The sequence below is a fragment of the Acipenser ruthenus genome, chromosome 27, assembly GCF_902713425.1.
Source record: "Acipenser ruthenus chromosome 27, fAciRut3.2 maternal haplotype, whole genome shotgun sequence".
Lineage (NCBI taxonomy): Eukaryota > Metazoa > Chordata > Actinopteri > Acipenseriformes > Acipenseridae > Acipenser > Acipenser ruthenus.
This window is the reverse complement of record NC_081215.1, coordinates 24,446,720-24,468,939: the sequence shown is the minus strand read 5'-3', so window position 1 is coordinate 24,468,939 and position 22,220 is coordinate 24,446,720. Positions and strand designations below refer to the sequence as shown.

Here is a 22,220-nt window from a genome sequence, read left to right as displayed (position 1 = left end):
CTGTGCTCTCTGTCAGACAAATCACGCTATGTTCTGTCTTACAAGAACCATGTTGCCAGGTGGCACGTCCGTGCTGCTCTGTGCGTGATCTGACTAGCGATGCCAACAGATGTTCCTCCAGGTCACCTCACATGCAATTTGATTTTGCAGAATGAGCAGATTTGCAGCTCCGGTCCCCTCACTCACCTGCTTCCTGTGCTACAGTTACAGGGAGCCCTGGAGGAGCTGGACGAGGATGACCAGTGTTACGATTTCCGCCGGGAGAAGATCACCATGCACCGGGTTCACCTCTACTTCCTGCAGTACGAGTACACAGAGACGCAGGGCGGGGCCGACGTCACGCTGGTGGCACAGCTCTCCATGGACAGGTAGGGGGGAAACTCCAGTATTGAGCAACTTAATATGCATATTACTAGTTGCCAAAAATAAATATTCATGTTGAGGTTAAATGCCTTTAATGGCACTTCATGGCACAGAGTGTTGACCTTTTCGAAGGACTTTGGCTATTCCTAATTAAAGTAAATGGCTGCAGATTTATTAAAAAAATGCCACCATGTCAAAAGGTGCTAAAAACAGATAATAACTCCTGCTCTTTTTTCCTAACTAGCTGCATTACCCCACCCACCACCACCACCAACTTTGTTTTCCAGGTTACAGATGTTGGAAGCCATCTGCAAGCACTGGGAAGGGCCCATCAGCTTGGCCCTGTACATGTCAGATGCCGAGGCTCAGCAGTTCCTGCGCTACGCCCAGGCCTCGGAAGTGCTGAAGAGCCGCAAGAACGTCGGCTACCATGTCGTCTACAAGGAGGGCCAGTTCTACCCTGTCAACCTGCTGAGGAACATCGCACTGAGAAACGCCAACACTCCCTACGTCTTTCTGGCAGACGTGGACTTCCTGCCAATGTACGACCTCTATGATTACCTCAGGTGAGCCGGTGTACATTTTAACAGCTTTTCATTATCTAGCCGTAGCTGTAGATTTGAGACTGCTGAGGTGAGGTTGTGACATTTTCTAACGCTCATTGTACCTTAGAGAGAAGTTTTTTTGTTTTAGTTTTTTTTAAATCGTATTAACTATAGGTCCAGAATTATATTGGTGGTGTGTGACTATAAAGCTTTCTCAACTCTGAATTCTTCAGCAATCAAGGTTATAAAGGAATTGTTTCCACAGCACTGTCAGCAAACTAAATGGTTGCCTGGCTTTTGTATCAGTACTGTCCTTGAATTTACCAGCCTTTGTATGCTTTTATAAAGTCTTTAAACCGTTCTGCACCCGCCCTTGCCTGGTGATTTCACTGGTGCAGCTCTCATACCACTGAACCTGCATTCATACTGTGCTATCTGAAACAAATAAAGTAGATATTTAAAAAATATTTATAAAGCTGTAATGGTATTTTTGGAAGATTCCTGTATTTTCTATCCAATAAATCTCTTTCTCGGTCTGTGAAATGTCATTGCAAAATCAAACATTCTAGTTTCTATGGATTGTGTTTTAATATATTTATATATCAATGTTATCTGCTAGGTATTATAAATCCTATATAAAAAATACAAATTAACTTATTTTTTGTCTTTATATTGCCTCAAATTATTTTATTATTTTTCCCTTCGCCACAGAAAATCCATAATCCAGCTGGACATGGCCCACACAAAGAAAGCCCTGATCGTCCCAGCATTTGAAACCCTGCGATATCGCCTCTCTTTCCCCAAATCGAAAGCAGAGCTTCTCTCCATGCTGGACATGGGAACCCTCTATACTTTCAGGTTGGTGGATGCTCATTACACGCCTCAGCCTCTGGGTTTGAAACTTGATATTTTGCATTTAAAGCCCAGTAATTCTTTATATCCTCTTATTTTGCTTTCAGGTACCATGTATGGACCAAGGGCCATGCCCCAACTGACTATGCCAAGTGGAGAACAGCAACCACCCCCTATAAAGTGGAGTGGGAGTCAGACTTTGAGCCTTACGTTGTAGTGAGGCGTGACTGTCCAGAGTATGATCAGAGGTTTGTTGGTTTTGGCTGGAACAAAGTATCCCACATCATGGAACTCGATGCACAGGTGAGTATGTATGTATGTATGTATGTATGTGTGTGTGTGTATATATATATATATATATATATATATATATATATATATAATGAAAAAAAAAAAAAAATAAATAAATAAAATACTGGTACTGTAGTTCAAGTCGAATAGTGTTCTACAGGATCTTTCATATAAAAATGTCAGTATTATTCATTGTTGGGCAAAATTTTGCTCACTGTGACTTTACATTGTTTATTTTCCAAGGCGAAATTCTGTTCCTCGTCCTCCTTTCTTTTAAGCATTTTTACACTTTGCCAGGCAGCAGTCAGTGTGTTATAGTTGATTGCAGTCAGGACATTTTAAAATGAACACTATCTAAGTTTCTAATCTAAACAAGAACAGCTAGAATTTGCCAGGTATTGTGTTATGCAGCAGGAGAAGTTTTGGGTATCAGTTTACATAGTAGGTAACAAAAACCTAAGAACCAGTGATTCAGACCCATCCCTCATTTCTGAAAAGTGGTTTGGTGATTCAGGGAAATGTGCATATGTCTTTTTTTATGAAACAGTAAATTAGCTGAAACATTATTTGAAACAAAGCGATTGTAACAGGGAATATTGTGGCTCTTGATTACGCACGTTTGTACACAGCTAATTATGTCTTTTTTTTTTCTCCCTGATTTTTCTTAAAGGAGTATGATCTGGTGGTGTTGCCCAATGCCTTCGTGATCCACATGCCTCATGCCCCGAGCTTCGATATCTCCAAATTCAGATCCAGCTCCGGCTACAGGAACTGTCTGCAAACTCTGAAGGATGAGTTTCACCAGGATCTATCCCGCAAGTACGGATCTGCAGCCCTGAAATACCTCACTGCTGAAAGGAACATGTAGATCTGCCCCAACCCTCTGCTAACCCACTACCATCCTGGGATTTTTACCTGCTGAATAGCTGGGGTATATCACAGCTAGTGCAAATTCACAACCACATCCAAGAGCACTGCTTTATAATCCCTTGAGTTGTGATGGCCAAGGTTTCAAGTGGATACTACTCTGGATGCATAGAAAGATTAACATTGGGAGAAAGAATGAAGTTCAATATTTGTAAAACAGAACTATAATGGCTATTCCCAGGCTTTTTTTCTATTTTTATTATTATTGTAAATTGGTCCTGGCAATTTCACAAATTTATACAGCGCATACAAAGGTTAAAGAAAGATATAAAAATGGGGGCAATGGGATTTAATTTGGGGACCATTTGCTCGTCAAAGCAAAGTTATTTCAATAACTGTGGGATTAAAAAAAAAAAAGAATTGCTTTAAAAATGAAAGAACATTCTTTTTGACAATCAGTACCTTTTTGTTTAACGAGGGCAGATGATTCTGTCGAAATGGGTGATTTTTTTAATAGTTTTACTGGCACCAAACATGAAAGTTAGAAAGAGATCGATGAAGATGTGCAACACCTCTGGATGCTATTTTGATCTGCTCTGGAGGAAGAAACTTTTAATCAACAGGTAACTGTGACTTGCATTAAAAAAAAAAAAAGATGAAAAAACACTGGATAAACTATTATTATTATTATTATTATTATTATTAGTATTATTATTATTATTATTATTATTATTATTATTATTATTATTATTATTATTATTTTGCTATTTAAATTATTTAAAATATTTTGTTATTAGATGTACACAATTTCATAAAAATAATGTGTATATGTTTTGATTACAGTATATTGCTACTTTCATAATTTCATAACTTTTTATTTTATATTTACATTTTGTTGTTTTCAAAGGAAGATCAGCACCCATCTTTATTTCTGTAGTTTACTGTAGGTGTTCACAAAGAAGAGGCCAAAATGGTTTGGTATGTGCCAAACAATCATTGGCAGGTATGTCTTGCCTTCTATTTGTAGTCAAATTTCACTCATTTTGGGGTCAGTTCAATATAGACATTGACCTTGCAGCAGTAGGTTAATAGGTTATAGTTGTTGATTTTGACCATTTCTTATTTATTATTTAATCTCCACTTGATTAGTAGTGCCCCTTTTTCGTACTAATAAATCCAAACAGTCCAGTCCAGTTTTTAATCATACTTGTGAAAACTGGGACCAGATCTAAAATAAAAAAAATACTCACCTTATTAACACTGTTCCACATCTCAAGGGACAGTGATTAGAAATAAATGGGCACTCAAATTCTTGGAATATGGAGAGAGAAGAATGAATGAATGGCTACAAGGTATTTAAATTTTTGAAAATGTCTTCTAATGCATGTTCTGGTCACATATTTATCAAGCCTGTAGGACAACTTACTGTAGAAGTGTAGAAATCAAATTTTACAGGGCATGATCCACAGAAAAAAAGTCTTTCCTACTGCAGCTCACTGGACTTTTAACCCAATCCTTTTGTGAATTATTTGAAAATGTTAGTTTAGGATTAAAACCCCATTTCTAAAATGAGATGCATGATGGCAGGGAGCAAGTGTAACTGATTGTGGGTTATTTAGGGGAACCTTGTATTGATAGTAGACCCAGTCCCTCACCCCCAGTATTTTACAATATGCCTTTGCCAATTTGGTGCATGCATATATTTTTTAAGAATCAATTTATTTAAAGTACTTGAAGGACCATTTTAGTACTTGTTTAATTTTTTTTTTTTTTGATAATGCTGTTTGTTTTGGTTATTAAAAATACCAAAAAAATAAATAGAAATCGAAACTGATGCAATTTTAAAGCCAGACATGTGCACCAAGTAATGTTGCACAATATTTTTTATTAGATTTATTTAAATTCCAATGGGAGTAATTGTTTGAATTCCCCCCCTCCCCCCCAACACCAAAAAAAAAAAATGTTAAGGAGCACAAAAGTATGTTGTGTAATGTTTGTCTATAATGCATCTCATTACAGAAACCTCAGAAGAATTTAAACATGGAATTGTTTCAATTGTAACAGAAACAAGACCATGCGATACTCTGTAGCACCCCCTCTCCCCAGCTGTCTTATTCATAGTAATGATGGAAAGTACAATTAGCTGTTATTTTCATTTATTCAAGAAATGTGTGGCAAGGAAATGGAGTGTGATATAGCTGAGAATACAAGAACACTACTGCATGTACCATTTTCACAAGGGGCAATAATTTCTGGAAATGGGATGGGGGAGAGAAATTGCAGATTTGGTATAAAATACATGAGTTCGGGAAAAACGAAGCTATGCAGAATATTTTGGGGGATTTTGCCATTTCCAGAAATCAGTGACCTACTGTGTATGAGACCTGTAAGCTCCAGCTCTGGTATAGAACACTACAACACCTTGTGAAGTACCAAGCCAATAGTGTACCTGTAGACCGTCCAGATCTTGTTTCCTGCCAATGTGCTGAGTTCAGTTAATGCGAGTGCCTTTGCTGTATTGTGAATCTGGTCATTGATTGTACCACTGTACTTCAGGAGCCTGAGAAATTACAGGCTTGTTCTATTTATTATTGTTGGGTTAAAACAAACATATTTTTTTATATAGGGAGGGATAAAAATGCTTTAAATAAATTTGCCCTTTCATAATGAGATGAGTGTTGCTTATTTATTTTTGTCTATATAGTTATTACATGTGTGTGGAGTAAACTTCAACTGCAAGGTTCTTCTGAGATTTGACAGGTTGAGGCTACAACGAGAAGATTCTGCCGGTCAAAACAATTTGATGAGTCACGTCATTGGTTTAATAAAAATAAATTTGAGGACCATGCAGATAACTTGCATTTTTGATTTGCCTTCTAACCATGGAGAATGTCACATGTCACATATTGCTTGCTGTTTTTCTATTTTTTAATTTTTTTTTTCATGGTTTCTTAAAATAAAAGACTGTAAATTACTGCTCCCTAGTGGAAATGATTTGCCAAATAAACTGCTTGTTGTATTTGATCAGAAAAATGAATGAGGGACTGGAACACATACTTTTTCAGACCACACAAAAGCTATTCGTCCACAGATATTATTTTTAGCAAGGGATGAAATATGTGTTATGGTCGTCAAGAAAAATGTTGATGTGTCAGATTTTGAAAACACAGTATCAGCTTTTTTCACCAACTCATGGAAACTAGCAAACGGGAAACACTGCTGCTAATTTGTCCTGCCTTTTTGTATCATTGTTACTTACATCAAGTAAAAAATACAAACAAACAAACTCAAGATTACGTTCCATAGATTTTTTTATTCTCAATCAAAATTCGGACATTCATATGAGTAAGGAAACAATTTCCTATAAGGTATTTATATTCCTTGATTTTAAATTAAAACTGCAAATTTTAGCATTACTATTTGCTTTGATGACAATAGCATTTAAAACACTTGCTGGTTGTACCACTAGGCTTTTTGCACTTTTAAGTTACAAACTGTTTAAATCACAAAAGCGGTTCACTTAATTTTCCTCTTCTCCTTTTGTAGGCAACTGCAGTATTACAAATACAACCTTTGATACAAACAGACCTGCATTTCATTAAAGGCAAATTGCAGATCCCTTATTAGCACTGGAAAGACATTCTTAATCATGGCATGATGAATACTGCATGTTTTTATTCACACCACAAAAACATGGCTTTGAATACTGAGAAGGTCAACATTTAGGAAAATAAAAAATATGCAGCAGGGTGTATAGCTTTGTCTTTGAAAAAGACATGTTAAACTACAAACAAAGTAGAAAGAAAATACAGTATATACAGTATTGTATATCACAGGGGTGGCCAAACTTACTGACCATACGAGCCACATACCAAAATTTCCATATGGTTGATAGCCACAAGACACATACTGTAAAACATGGAATGTTTGCAAGCAAGACATTTTAAATACTAGCATTGTTGTGCAGTACAGAGTTGTTAGGCTACCTCCTGATGGCAGTAAAATACACAAGAACAAGGGATAGAACACTGCAGAGCCTACAGGTTGGGTGTAACTTCTATTGTATTATAGATCTGCAGTGTATTAAAATTTAAATGTAACACACTAGTGTTTTTTCCATTATTTCTGTTTATACTGTATGTATTACACACTATTATTCAGTTATTATGAAGCAAAATACAATAACTGACCTGATTTCACCAAAAACACCACATAGACACATTTTTGTAAGGATTCTTTTTGACAAGCTCTTCCTGGGTTTTGAGTGCTGCATGTATTAAATACATTTGAGTGCTTTGTAGATGACAAATGCACTTTTTATTTTGAAAGGGATTACAGTACCTGCTCATGACGAGATGTAAGATATGTAAATATAATAATTTTAGACCTGCAATATAAGATTTAAACATGCATTCTCTAGTCTTGTGCCAACACTCCAATTTTATAAAAAGATGAATTCATCTGAATAAGGACGTTTGGCACGAGCGATATTCCATGCTTGCCATACAAAACTCGCTTGAGTCGTTGAATCAGCTTCTTTACTGAACGGCGAAAGGAGCCTTAAGTCTGACCCAGGAGGATATTCAGATGAAAATGTGTTGTGATTTGTTTAATAATGACATTTGAGGTTGCTCGCCTTGTACAGACTACAGTGTGTAAGTGATTTGTTACAGATGAGACACAGGTTTACCACTGTTTTCAGTGAAAGCATACTCTTCCTCCCAGTCTGGTTTAAAGTCTCATACGTTTGTTTATTACTCGTTGCCATTGTCGCCACGAAATGAACGAGTTCTTAATTTTAAATTATGAAATTTACTTTCGACTGCACATCTGGCTTTCACTTGGCGTCATAACTAGCCCCGGTCTCCCCTATTTTTTCATCGGTTAATTCAAGCTGCAAAGTGTGCGTCATCCAGCATTTCACCGGGAGCCGCACTTGAACTGCCCAAGAGCCGCGGTTTGGCCACCTCTGGTAAATCATGTTAGAAAGGAAACTTTGCAATTAACCTCCAAGCACTCCCAATACATTCTACCAGTTTTGTATTTTACAAACACTCATTCTTTATCTACGTACGTTCCACTTTCTGATATTAATGCGTATTCCTCAGACCACGGGTCTTCTGAATTTTGTTCTACACTTTCACTGTTGGCACATTCAGCTTCTGGGGTTTCCTTACGTGATAAACTGCTGGAATCTGTAAAAGACAAAAATATTTTCTAAAACGCATCACTAGAAATGATTTGTACATGCATGAACGTGTCACATATACTGAACATACAATACTACTTTAAATATTTATACTTACTAACATATAGAGTACAAATTGAGAGCCAACAGTAAACTAGATCTAAACCCTGTTTCTTGCTGTGGCATTTGTTGCCTGTTTTGCCCCATGACAATTTGTACCCGTATCCGGGAATAGTCGTGGTAGTCTTAATTGATTTGTTCTTAATAAATGGATAGCAATTCAGTAACCACTGAACTTGAACCCTTGTTTATGTATGTTGTAAAAAGGCTTGATTATCGATTTCAGGGCAACCAAAATTATATTTGAATGGGTTGAACTGGAGTTAAATGGGTATTAAAATATATACACTGGGATACACTGCCCTTGTGAGATGGATTGCTTATTAAAATCACCTGCATTTGAAGTTAATGACAATTATAGTCAGGATAGCAATATATTTGATAAGCACGCTGTCTAAACGGAGAAAAATGAACAACAAATTCTCCACCACAAACCTGTACAGGGTTTTTATTCTTACAGAATCACAAATTATTTTTAATTCAAAATGTAATTGTTAAACTGGTTAACCTTTATCATTCTCCTCTTCCTCCCTTCCATCAGACCTTCTCTCGACAATCTGGGCTTTAGAGAACGCTTCAAAAACAAAACAAAACAAAAAAGTTGAAAAACTAGTTAAAACCCTGTAGCCACACCTTTACCTGAACATATTTTTCTAGTTACATTCTTGTCTAATGCCACACACAGCCACTACCTCTTACTGCATAATCCTCTTACTGCAGACAAAGTTTGCTGCAATATGTTATTCATTTAGTAAATTCAAAATAAAATGCAAATTCTGTTGTCTTACAAAGACTGAAAAATAACTATTCAATTTCGGTACCTTGTAAATGGATGTGAAAAGTGATTTATTAAAATGAAACTGATTATTCACTTTGGTAAAAGGTGTACACTGAAAGTTTTCCTTGCCAACAAAAATCTGCAAAGTTTCTGTGACAGCGCTGACACTTGTAAGGTTTCTCCCGAGTATGACAATGGATGTGCACCTTCAGGTGAGTGCTACGATAAAATCCTTTACCGCAGAAGCTACAAATAAAAAGCCTGTGACCCGTGTGTGTGCGGAGTTGTTCGTTAAGGTTTGATTTCTCAAAGAACGACTTTCTGCATTTGCGACAGGAAAATGGCCTCTCTCCCTTATGGCTATGCATGTGCTGGGACAATAAACGCTTCTGGGTAAAACTCCTTCCACACAGCCCACAAATACAACTAGTACTGTCCCCAGATGCTGCCTCTCCTTCTGCCTGCTGTGAATCATTATGACCAGAACATGTGTCCACTTTGTTTTCTCACCACAGTCACTGCTGACTGAATCCTCACAACCAGTATGAACAACATTGTCATCTTGTGTAAATCCATCATTTGATTCTGATGAAAATAAATACATAAATAAATGTCACCTTCCACAAATACAAATATGCACAACGCACATTTTTTGCCACAAATAGTTATTCCTTTTAAATTCTTTTTTTTTCTTCCTATTTTGGGTATTGTATTTTAACATAATTAAGAAGAGCTGTTGGTTGGGGGTTAGAGGTCAACAGACATGTTACTGTTCCTAAAACTCAACCTGCAACATCAATATTAAAATGATATACCTTCTTGCTTTTCGTCTTCATTTGTGTACATACTGTCTTCACTGCCAAAGTGTCGCTGTGAATCTGCATTCACGTGTGTCTTTGGAAAATACGATTTGGTGCAAGCTAAAAAATAAAATAAAAAAATAAAATAAAGGCTGTAGGTGTTACATATACAATTAAATGTGTTTTATTTTAGAAATACTTTGGTTAAGGTGTATACAAATACTAAGCCTGTGTGTAATAACAGAACTCTGACACTTTACTACAGAATCGCACATCCCTTTTCTACATGATTTAACTGTAATACGTACCTTTATAATCTTCAATATTATAATTCTGCGTAGTTTCATATGGCTCGGGGTCCACAGGTACAAGTTTTGTTTTGTTCTTTCCTGTGCAGTTCAAAGATGTAATCTATTAAATAGGGAATCATCTATTTTGCAATCTAGTAGCTGTTTAAAAACACATAGCTAGATTCCTTCCATTATATACAGTACCATATTCCAATTGGTTCACTCAGGAATTTGTGAGGGGAAGCAGTCAGACCTACTGGTTCTGTGGATAATACAGTACTTTCAAAACTGGTCCCTTATGTTGCAGGTGGGACAGCCCTGACTGAACTTAGACATCCCACAGTTGCTTGGGGTTTTGAGTAGGCCACAATAGCAGAAAAACCTTGTTGCCCACAATCGTCTTTGCTTTAAAATATAAGCTTTAAACAACTCAAGTATGCTAAAGACAATTACTAGGGAGTACAAAAGTTGCTCAAACATGCAGTACAAGTAGTTAAAGCCTAAATAAACTCAAACTGAACAGAAGCATGTTTTTGACCCCACATGAAATTCCATTAACCTTTTTTGTGTCTAAAAACCAACTATAGTCCTAGTGGGCAGGGAATTAGGAAGGCAGATATTGTGGACAGACTTGCTTTCACTGGCACCGGGAAGGAATAGGTAGGGTGCTTGCTTACCTAAATGATACATTACATGTTTCCGTAGTGTAGAAGAGTCCATAAATCCTTTATTACATTTAGGGCAGGTGTAGGGTCTCTCTCCCGTGTGACAGCGGAAATGAATCTTGAGATGCGTACTGCGGTTGAACCGTTTGCTGCACACACTGCATACATAAGGCCGCTCCTCTGTGTGAATGCGTCTGTGCTCTGTGAGGTTCGTTTTTTGGGCAAAGCCCTTGCCACAGATATCGCATTCAAACGGTTTCTCCCCTGTGTGTGTGCGAATGTGCATAGTCAAACGTGCCTTAAGTGTAAAAAGCTTCCCACAATATTCACACGATAACCGGTTCTTCTCCTTATGGCACACTTTCAAAAGTCCTTGAACAGCTGCCCCGTCCTGTTCAGCTGTATCCAGATTGTTTTTAAGCTTATAGTTTGTTGTGGTGTTTATGACTGATCCACAGTTGTACTGGACAGGGTTTTCACTTGCTTTTTTGACCTTGATACTATTGGTTTCTTTTACAAAAAAACCTTTCATTTGGGCCAAAATCTTGTAATTGCTGCTCTTTGATAATTCCGCTTGAATCTTTTCATTGGGCCCCAATGCCATCCCTCCTTTTATCTGGGGTTTTCTTCTTTCAATAGAATTCCACTTTTTCAGAGTCTTATCAGTTTCCTCTGCTTCTCAGTGAAAAATATAAACACACATAAATAACAGCAGTAGACGGAAAACAAAGTAAAAGGGGCAAATGTATCACCTATGGATTTCTGAGATTTAAAAAATATAGCAACACTTACCATTTTCAAGTGTGAGCTTATTTTCCCTTTTCACTTTTGCAGAGAAGGCATCTGTTCCAGTCTGGGAAGATGAATCTACTACATTCATTTGTTTCAGTAGCCGATGCGTCTTTGACGGGAGGACATGGCCCTCTTCATGCCAGATTAGCAGTTCGTGTGCAGGTTCAATTGGCCTGCATGCACGGTAATAGATTCTACCACGGTACCGACACAGGACCAGATTTTTCCCTTCCCGTGTTTTTGCATGATTTACAAACCTGTGAAATAGACATCTTGTTGTATTAAACCATTTAAATAAATAATTATATCCTGTAGATCAGAAATCTTTTTCCTCAAGGCAAGGTAAATCTAACATAATTGGAGTTGGTATGTACAGTAAACAAGTTTAAAAACGCTTTACAAATCTTAACTCACCTCATCCAGTTTAAATTTGATTCTGCAATTGAACTCAAACAGCCCATGGACCGGTGTTTAATCTACAATAAAAAAAATAAAAAATACATGCAGTATTTAGGCATTGCAATGTCATCTGGGTGTAATACTAATTATGGTATTGCAATCTCAATATCGATTGCAAGAATATAATTCTTCCATAATGCATCAGTACAAGCCTAATAAATCTAACTGCAACACTAGAAAAAAAAAAATACATTTTCATATGTGTATTAGTTTTAGAATAACAAACAGCTGTTCTTATTGAATTGTTTTACTGGAATTTGAACTAAGGAAAGCACTACTTTGAATGATTTTATCTTACTGTTCCTTTAATGCATATTTTGTATATGGGATTTGGGCTCACATTGGTGGTTGAATTAACCCCATAATAGACCAGATCCACAAATATTTTTCTCATACGAATAATGTAAATTCATTAACAAACAAATGAAATATTGAATCCTCACCATCTGTGCAAAGAGTTTTGTAGGGGATTCTTCACCCACATTGGGCTCACCTTCAAAGGGACCAAATAAAACTCCAGCTGGGATGGTCATTACTGTACACCAGACCCCAAGCCCATCCTCTTGATTCCGTGATGGTCCAACAGCAAGTCCATATGGAATTGTATAAAAAGCCCTGCAGGGTGTTCCCATTTCAACTGGAGTATCGTGAAGAAAAACTGGAGGGCCGTGTACAGGACAGGTATCAATAAAATATTCCTGGCAGTCTTCACAGACTACAATAAAGGAACAAAAAACTAAAGGTAAATTCCCACCTCTGAAAAACCTGGCCAATGTACATTCATTCTGGCTGATGATGACTAAATATATTGTCCAGAACTACTAATCGTATTAGTAAGGACAGATTACAACATGAGTTAATATCCATATAAAAGTTTGTCCTATATATTATATACCCATATTTGTAACTTTTAATTTAGTGTTGGACTGTGTAGTGTCACTGTGTGGTTTACATAATCTGTAAATGGCAACGCAAGGTGAAAAAAAAAAAAAAATTACCTCTGACCATTCACAACCACATTATACTACTTACATAAAAAATCCTCTTGATTAGCATTACTTTGGTTCACTCCATGATCTTTGGTTTTATACATCTTATTTTGTTGATCAGTGTCCATGTGGTCTGGAAAACAGGCACAGTTCATTTGCAACATGTACAGTATTATTATTAGATAAAGAAATTCAGATGCTCAAAGGAGTGCAAACCAATCAATCAATTTTGCTTCTTCTCTATTAGCTTTAGAAACATTATCACCAGTCTCCCTTATAGTGTGCTTATTATTCCTTGGTCTTACACTTTTAAAGTCAATTCAGTATGTACATATTCCAGATTGAAGTATACTATCTTCAACAGATGAAAACAGAAGGGTGCTTGTGCTAGTTAGAGGCAAGTTGGGAAATCTGATTTTAAATCCTTGATTAGCACTCATTGAACCTTCTTTTTTCTTTAAGTTGTTATTCTACTGCAACATGCCCTGTAGTTTTCTATCTATGGTAAGGTGTATTCGGTGGGGAATTAGAAACCTATGGCTGGGGCATATTACTGTACTAATATATATATATAAATATATATATATATATATATATATATATATATATATATATATATATATATATAATTAACTGAGTGGCACTGCTGTAGAATGCATGCAATGTATGTATTTTTATACAGACATGGTTCCTGTATATTTTGAACGAAAGGTATCACAATCCTTGGTTGTACCCAGCAACATTTATCCCAGGCTATTTAATGTTTTTTAAATCTCAAATGGCATATGTGGCAAACTGTATTGTGGACATGGAGAGAGAGAGAGAGAGAGAGAGAGAGAGAGAGAGAGAGAGAGAGAGAGAGAGAGAGAGAGAGAGAGAGAGAGAGAGAGAGAGAGAGAGAGAGAGAGAGAGAGAGAGAGAGAGAGAGAGAGAGAGGCAGCAGCAGCAAGATGAGCTCTTAATTTAAACTAAAAAAATGTTAATCTAGAGTAAATTTAATTATGAGAATTAAGAATATAAATCAGTAAGAACAAATAAAAAACAAATGGAAAACTTTTACTACAGAAATAAGACATCCAGGAAAAATTAAACAATTAAACAAGAAAGAAAAAGAAAGAAAGAAAGAAAGAAAGAAAGAGAAAGAAAGAAATAGAAAGAAAGCAAAAGAAAAGAACTGAACTGAAGAGGAAAAGAAAAGAAATAAGACCTCCAGGAAAATTAAACAAGAAAGAAAGAGAAAGAAAGAAAGAAACAGAAAGAAACAGAAAGAAAGAGAAATAAACAGAAAGAAAGAGAAAGAAACAGAAAGAAATAGAAAGAAACAGACAAATTGAAATAAACAGAAAGAAAGAAAAAGAAAAGAACTGAAGAGGAAAATAAAAGGTAAGCCTTTTTAATATAACAAATTAACTAAAACCTAATAGCTAAAAACTCTCAGTCACTGAAAGCAGCTGAAACCGGTTGGTTTTTGGCAGTTGGTCGGAATGGATAAATGTATCAATTTAGACCTGCAGAGTGGGAGGGGCCAGACTAGCAGTGTAATCCGATACCCTGATGAGGTCACCAGTGCAAAGGCAAAGAAGCTGTATAAGAACAAGCTAATGAAGGAGTCCCCAGAGACACTGATAACAGACTGCAGCCTGGCTGGGGGCAAGAGGACCAAAACCAACCTGCTGTTCTATACACAGCACCCCACTGCCTGGCACACAGCCCTCTGCACAGCACATAGTAATATCAAGCTGGGAGGGATTTGCAAAGGAAGGCAACTGCGTATAGGAGATGAAACTGACCCTGACAGCACAAGGCTCAGCATCAATGTGTTTTATAATGGCACTATTATGATTCAGGGAACTGAGGCCAGCCTAGAACTATTCGAGAAAGATTTCCAGGCTCTAAAAGAACTGGCTGAGAAGGAGAAAAAAAATCCAGAGGTACTAGACCCAGAACAGCAGCCAGCTCCCCACACCGCAGACACAGCCCCCTGCAGCCCCCACACTGCAGACACAGCCCCCTGCAGCTCCCCCACTGCAGCCCCCCGCACCCCCCCGCTCACCCCCAGACTGCCCAGCACAGTGCAGCACTTGAAGGAATGCCTCTCACTGCTGGAGGTGGAGTTTGCAGAATTCAAGGAGCTCACCCTGACCACGCTGACAGAGAACGACCTCGTGCAGCAGATAAGAGACGAGGTGAGGCAGGTGAGGAACGAGGCCAGGGCTTCCATCAGGGAGCTGGGAGCTGAGATGGGAGAGTTGCGGCAGGACAACGAGGCCCTGAGAAACGAGCTGGCCAAGCTGAGAGAGGAGCTGCAGCGCAAAGAGAGGAGCATACAGAGCCTGAGAGAGCAGCTACTCAGAGTCACACCTCCTCCCCCCCACCCAGAACAGCAACACCACAGCCAGCCCAAGAACACAGGAGCTCCAGCAAGCAGGGCCTGTCTGACTGACACCGACACCGATACACACACCACATCATCCCACACACACACTGATCCAAACACACACCCCACTCCCCCAGCACACCCCGACAGTGAGACACTCCCCCCCACCACACACACTACCCCCCACTCCCCCACCACACACACTGATCCAAACACACACCCCACTCCCCCAGCACACCCCGACAGTGAGACACTCCCCCCCACCACACACACTACCCCCCACTCCCCCACCACACACACTGCCCCTCCCTCCCACATCACACACACTGCCCCAGAGACACAGACTCCCTCGAGTAGACAGGCTAATAAAATATACAGCTCCAAGGTAGCCATTCTTATCGACTCCAACGGGAAGTACTTGAACCAGCGAAGACTCTTCCCCAGCAGCCGGGTAGCAAAATTCTGGTGCCCAACTACAGAAAGGGCGCTCCAGCTGCTGTGCCAGTCGACCCTGAGAGACCCCGAGCACATTATCATCCACACTGGCACCAACGACCTGGGCTCTCAGGGGGAAGATGTGGCCGAGTCGGTAAGGAGAGTAGCGGAGAAGGCCACAAAGGAGTTCCCTGGTGCGAAGATAGTGATCTCCACCCTGCTGCCCAGAGAGGACGTCCCCCAGCACACTATTCAGAGGATCAACAGTGACATCTCCAGAGGCTGTGCCCTTCTGCCTAATGTCCACTTGGCACACCACCCCACCCTGAGCACGCTGCACCTGTACGACCATGTACACCTCGACCAGGAAGGCGTTAGGATCTTCGCCAAAAACCTAAAGGACACTGCCATGGGCCGAGACCCCGCCAGCCACCCCCGAAACAGGAGCACACCGGACCACCACCAAGGACAGCGCAGCCCTGTGCTTACGAGGAGACCCCCCCAAGAACACCAGCCTCTGCAGCCTGGACACCGGCAGCACACACTACAACAGACCAGAAGAGCCCAGCCAAGCAGAGCCCAGCACCGAGGGATCCAGCCCAACAGAGCCCAGCCCAGAGGGATCCAGGAACAGCAGCAGCTCCAGCACAGCAGTCAGACAGAGCAGCAGCAACACAGCTATGCAGCAGCTGCTTCCAAACCAAGGACCCTAGCCAGCTCTGAGATGGGGGAGATACGGCAGCTCCTGAACTTAATTTTCAAAATCATGAGCTAAGTACACCCCACTCTAAATGTATTAGAAAAGAAATGTACAACTAATAATAATTAGAATAAGAAAATAATACAAATAATAAGAAAATACTTAATAGTGTAAAACATGTTACTGATTTATGTTCAATGTTTCTGACATTATATTTTATTCTAGATAATAATTATAAATAGCTTAAATTATAAATATGAGATCGCTTACAATTAGCTCCTGGAATATTCAGGGTTTGTGTTCGTCAGTGTTTGGGCTGAAGAGCACAGACCCTGAATTCATCAGAAATATAAATAACATAGATATAATTATTCTCCACGAGACGTGGTGCCGTGCTGATGTGTCCACTCACTGTCCCTCAGGCTACAGGGAGATTATAGTGCCCTCCCTGAAACACTCACACGTAAAACGTGGCAGAGACTCAGGGGGGATCATTGTGTGGTACAGAGAGGAGCTCACCGACTCTATTAGACCAATAAGAACAGGAGAGACCCACCTGTGGCTAAAAATGAGTAATAGCATTGTCACCTGCCAAACAGATATCTACCTGTGTGCAGCCTACATCCCCCCATCGGACTCCCCTTATTACAAGGAAGACACCTTCCATGATCTCCAGACAGAGATCTGCCACTTCCAGGCCCAGGGAAGTGTGCTGCTCTGCGGTGACTTTAATGCCAGAACAGGCACTCTGCCTGACTTCATGAACACACAGGGGAACAGCCACATATTCGGACAATCCCCTCTATACCACACGCACATGACCACAAACAGGAATAGCCATGACAGTGTGGTAAATAAAAATGGGAGACAATTATTGAATCTCTGTCAAGGCCTAGGCCTCTATATCATGAATGGCAGGATCAGAGGGGACTCTTTAGGTAGGTTTACATACAGCTCAGCTCTTGGTAACAGTGTGGTGGACTATGCCATCACTGACCTGGACCCCTCCTCTATTAATGCATTCACTGTCAGACCACAAACCCCCCTGTCAGATCACAGTCAAATCACTGTGTTCATAAAAAGAACAGAGCAGATCAACAACACACAGACACAGCCCTGTAAGCTGTACAATCTAAACCATTCCTACAGATGGGCTCCAAACAGCACAGAAATATACAAAGAAGCAATTGGCACCAATGAAATAGAAACCCTAATACACACATTTCAAAACACACAGTATCAACACACAAAAACAGGAGTAACTCTGGCTGTAAAAGATTTGAATAACATATTTAGAAAAGCAGCAGAAAAATCTAAATTAAAAATAGTAAATCGGAAAAACAACCAAAAGAATAAATTAAAAGAAAAGTGGTTTGATGAAGAATGTAAAACTAGAAGGGAAAAACTAAGACAGCTATCCAATCAAAAACATAAAGATCCAGACAGCCCAGATTTACGCCTCAGATACTGTGAGGCACTGAATCAATACAAACACACTCTAAGAAATAAAAAACAAGACCATATTAATAAACAACTCAGCGAAATTGAGGAGTCAATAAACCAAAATCATTTTTGGGAAACCTGGAACAACCTAAATTCAACAAAAAAAGAAGAATTGGCCATCCAAAATGGAAACATTTGGAAAAAACATTTTGAAAACCTTTACAAAGAAATACAAAACAAAGAACAAAAAACTCAAAATGCCATTTGTGAAAAACTAAAAAATTTAGAATCCTGTATTAAGGACAATCAGAACCCCCTCGACACCCCAATCACGGTGGAGGAGCTGAGTGATAAACTCAAGGCCCTCAAATCAAAAAAAGCAAGTGGACCTGACAGCATCAACGCTGAGATGCTCAAACACAGCAGCCCCAAGCTGCAGGAGGCCCTGCTCAAACTCCTCAATCTTGTACTGAGAGCTGGGTATTTCCCTGAGACCTGGAACCAAGGGCTTATAACACCCATATATAAAAGTGGAGACAAATTCGACCCCAATAACTACCGGGGCATCTGTGTGAGCAGTAATCTGGGGAAGGTGTTCTGCAGTATCATTAACGCCCGGATACTGGCCTTCCTTACCGAACACAGTGTCCTGAGTAAGAGTCAGATTGGATTTCTACCAAAACACCGCACTTCTGATCATGTTTACACCCTACACACCCTAATCAATAAACACGTCCATCAAACTAATAAAGGAAAAATATTCGCTTGCTTTATAGACTTTAAAAAGGCATTTGATTCAATTTGGCATAAAGGACTATTTCTTAAACTTCTTCAAAGTGGTGTAGGGGGTAAAGTCTATGACATCATAAAATCGATGTACTCAGAAAATAAGTGTGGTGTGAAAATTGGCAACAAAAGAACAGAATTCTTCACACAAGGGCGTGGGGTGAGACAGGGCTGCAGTCTGAGCCCAACACTGTTCAACATCTATATCAATGAGCTGGCCACAGTGTTGGAGCAGTCTGCAGCCCCTGGCCTCACTCTACATGACACTGAAGTCAAGTTTCTGCTCTATGCAGATGACCTGGTCCTGCTGTCACCCACAGAGCAGGGGCTGCAGCAGAGCCTGGCACTGCTAGAGCAGTACTGTCAGACCTGGGCCCTGGCAGTAAACATGAACAAGACCAGAGTCATGATATTCCAGAAGAAAGACAGATCTCAGGGAAATAAGTACCACTTCACTCTAGGTAACACCACCCTAGAGCACACCAGCAGCTACACATACCTGGGTCTGACCATCAGTGCGTCAGGGAGCTTTAACCTGGCAGTGAATGCACTAAAGGAGAAAGCACGCAGGGCTTTTTATGCCATAAAGAGGAGGCTCTACAATATAAATCCCCCCGTCAAAATTTGGCTCAAAATTTTTGAAAGTGTAATTCAGCCAATTGCTCTCTATGGCAGTGAAGTGTGGGGTCCAATCACCAACCAGGACTACACAAAATGGGACAAACACCCCACAGAAACCCTGCATGCAGAGTTCTGTAAAAACATCATGAGATTACAAAGAAAAACACCAAACAATGCATGCAGGGCTGAATTAGGCCTTTATCCATTGATTATTAACATCCAAAAAAGAGCATTAAAATACTGGATTCATCTAAAAACTAGTGACCCAAACTCACTCCATCATAAAGCCCTGCAATACCAAGAGCTCAGCCCAGAAAAGAGTCCCCTCAGCCAGCTGGTCCTGAAGCTCACTGAGCTGAGCAACACTGACATCAGTCAGCTTCAGGACAGCACTGCAAAAACAATTCCAATTAGTGTCAACCAAATTATAAAACACCTGAAACACTCCTATCTGGACCATTGGGATACAAACACTAAAACACAAAACAAACTAGAGTGCTATCGGACCCTAAATAGAAATTACACCCTGGCAGAATACCTGGTAACTGTCAGAAACACAAAGCAGAGGCAGATCCTGACCAAATACCGGCTCAGTGACCACAACCTGGCCATTGAAAAAGGCCGACAGAGGCAAACCTGGCTGGCCAGGGAGAACAGGCACTGTGGTCACTGTGAGACAGGAGAGGTCGAGACAGAGATTCACTTCCTGACACACTGTGAAAAATATAAAAACATAAGGGACATTTTCTTCCCCAAATTCTGTGATTTAGTCCCAGAATTCCCAAAAATGTGTGATACCCAGAAGCTGTCAATCCTGCTGGGGGAAGACAAACACACAGCCAGACTGGCCGGTCAATACGTGGAGACCTGTCATAGCCTGAGGGACAGACCGTGAACACGTCACACTAGAGAGGGAAAAGAGAGAGGGAGGGAGGGAGGGATTCTGTTTAATATAGAAAGAGGGAGGGAGGGAGGGAGGGGGTATTGTTTAATTGAGGGAGGGGGGATTCTGTTTAATAGAGGGAGGGAGGGGGATTCTGTTTAATATAGAGGGGGGAAGGGGGTACTGTTTGATATAGAGGGGAAGGGAGGGATTCTGTTTACTGTATTAATATAGAGGGAGGAGGGATACTGTTAGTATTAAGAAAAATTATTTGTCTGTATATTTGAGTTGGTTATGCCATGTATGTGCTTTGGCAACACAATTATTTTTATTGTCATGCCAATAAAGCCAATTTGAGAATTTGAGAGAGAGAGAGAGAGAGAGAGAGAGAGAGAGAGAGAGAGAGAGAGAGTAGAAGCGGCAGCAGGTGTATCACGTATATTAAAAAAGAAAACACAAACTCTTTAGCATTAGGTCAGTCTGGTTTGTTCAACCGATCAGTCATCAATATCAGATTGAACATCAGCAAGCTCAAGGTGTACTTGGTTATAGGTCCATATAAAGTTTGATCATTAAAACGTCTTGCGATTGCCAGTAGTTTGATCTCGGTGGTTTATCAAAAGTAAAAATAAATAAATTAATTTAAAAAAAAAAAAAAGTTACATTTCCATTGAATGAGCTTGGTATATTTTTTGTATGAATGACATTTTAATAATTTAAACCAAATTCTTGAGCTTGGCTTTTATTAACATTGACTATTTGGTTCTGGTGAATACAAGATAAATCACTTCCACAGCTCTGCCCAAAAAACAGACGCCAAAAATCTGATCATTGAATCTCTTTTAATTTCATTTCATGCCCGGTATCGTACAAAAGCTGCAGCGAGCTGTTGATAAATGAGGACATCGTACCGTTAATTAACGGAGTTTTCAGCGACCACAAACCGCTGCGAGGAAAGCCTGTAATATAATAATACAGTACAGTCGTCAGTAACATCAGCTGTCTTGCCTGTGTGACTGCCAGTGCCAGACCTGTCTGCTTTTGTCTTCTTCATACACACTACACTTCGATCCATGAAACTTCCAAATATTTTAATACTTAAAATGAATATGCACTCATTGGATGGTCGTTTCCAGTGTCTTGCATATCCCCGCTCCCTCATCTTCGGTGTTATTTTTAAATGCCTTGCTTATTTAAACGTAAACACAAACCTCTATATCAGCAGCAGCTCTCTGCCCCTCCTTAGCAACCAGCCTACTTCTTGGATAACTTTATTTAAACGCGCCAAGATGAACAAAACACACGGAGTCAGAGACCATAGGCGCATAACTTTATTTAAAATAACACAGATCAAGGTCAGACTGGCTTGGGCAAAATTATTTAGGTCGGCGGAAATAAAAAGACGATATTTGAGAAAAATAGGTTTACTACCTACCACCAGCAACTGTATTTTATAATGGCGCTGCTGCTGAATGTTTGCAATGCAATATACAGTATATATGTGACATTTTACATCAGTCAATACACACGAATACATGTATTTATGTATGCAAGAGAGCACTGCATATAAAATGAGAAGCTTTATGCAAAGAAAAATGCCATTGTTCCTCATCAGCTTTATTTAGTCCCTAATAAATGTTAAGATACTGATGAAGAAGCAGTCAGTCCTCTTTGAGTTATTCATTAGCCAGCTTGGTCAATGAAGCAGATTTGCAACATGTTTACCAACGGACTGAAGAGTTTTTAAAAGGGGATTGCTATATATTAATAGTTTTTCCAAAGTATGGTAACTCTAGACTGTACAGTGGTAAAGTGTTACACATTTATAATTGTTTTGTTCTTAAGTGAACCATTTTTGTTTGAATATGTATTCATTCCCATAGTCATTGTCATAAATAGAGTCATTAGGCTACTTGAAACTGCAGATGTTTTATGTTGGGTGTTATAAATGACATAAATAAATGTCGTTGACTACA

At 39.4% G+C, this 22,220-nt stretch overlaps 2 protein-coding genes across 17 annotated transcripts in view; one reads left to right on the top strand and one right to left on the bottom strand.

Moving 5' to 3' along the window:
- Nucleotides 1–3,582, top strand: part of LOC117431992 (xylosyl- and glucuronyltransferase LARGE2s) — a 107,593-nt gene extending 104,011 nt beyond the window's left edge. For all 15 annotated transcript variants that reach the window (XM_059002465.1, XM_059002461.1, XM_034053358.3 and 12 more), the window contains 5 exons: nucleotides 205–368; nucleotides 651–929; nucleotides 1,620–1,766; nucleotides 1,868–2,063; nucleotides 2,722–3,582. In XM_059002465.1, the coding sequence (XP_058858448.1) occupies nucleotides 205–368; nucleotides 651–929; nucleotides 1,620–1,766; nucleotides 1,868–2,063; nucleotides 2,722–2,919 (984 nt within the window). In that variant the 3' untranslated portion in view covers nucleotides 2,920–3,582. The remainder of the gene's footprint in view (nucleotides 1–204; nucleotides 369–650; nucleotides 930–1,619; nucleotides 1,767–1,867; nucleotides 2,064–2,721) is intronic.
- A 2,485-nt stretch (nucleotides 3,583–6,067) lies between these two features.
- Nucleotides 6,068–22,079, bottom strand: LOC117432414 (histone-lysine N-methyltransferase PRDM9-like). 2 transcript variants are annotated; one of them, XM_034054318.3, is made up of 11 exons: nucleotides 21,456–22,079; nucleotides 21,156–21,203; nucleotides 13,043–13,132; nucleotides 12,454–12,725; nucleotides 11,966–12,027; nucleotides 11,552–11,808; nucleotides 10,772–11,434; nucleotides 10,113–10,193; nucleotides 9,820–9,924; nucleotides 8,735–8,800; nucleotides 6,068–8,113 (listed from the first exon to the last, which is right to left on the bottom strand). In XM_034054318.3, exons 3-11 carry the CDS (start codon nucleotides 13,125–13,127, stop codon nucleotides 7,974–7,976), a joined length of 1,731 nt encoding a protein of 576 aa, XP_033910209.3. In that variant the 5' UTR covers nucleotides 13,128–13,132; nucleotides 21,156–21,203; nucleotides 21,456–22,079; the 3' UTR covers nucleotides 6,068–7,973. The 2 variants fall into 2 exon arrangements, with proteins under 2 accessions (XP_033910209.3, XP_033910207.3); XM_034054316.3 differs by lacking the exon at nucleotides 21,156–21,203.
- Nucleotides 22,080–22,220: the final 141 nt, after the last annotated feature.

Coding starts and splice junctions, on each gene's coding strand:
- LOC117432414 (XM_034054318.3), bottom strand. CDS start 13,127: ATGGACACTGATCAACAAAATAAGATGTATAAAACCAAAGATCATGGA. Junction 12,028..12,453: donor CAAAACTCTTTGCACAGATG/GTGAGGATTCAA, acceptor TTTTTATTGTAG/ATTAAACACCGGTCCATGGG. Junction 9,925..10,112: donor TAATATTGAAGATTATAAAG/GTACGTATTACA, acceptor TTTATTTTTTAG/CTTGCACCAAATCGTATTTT.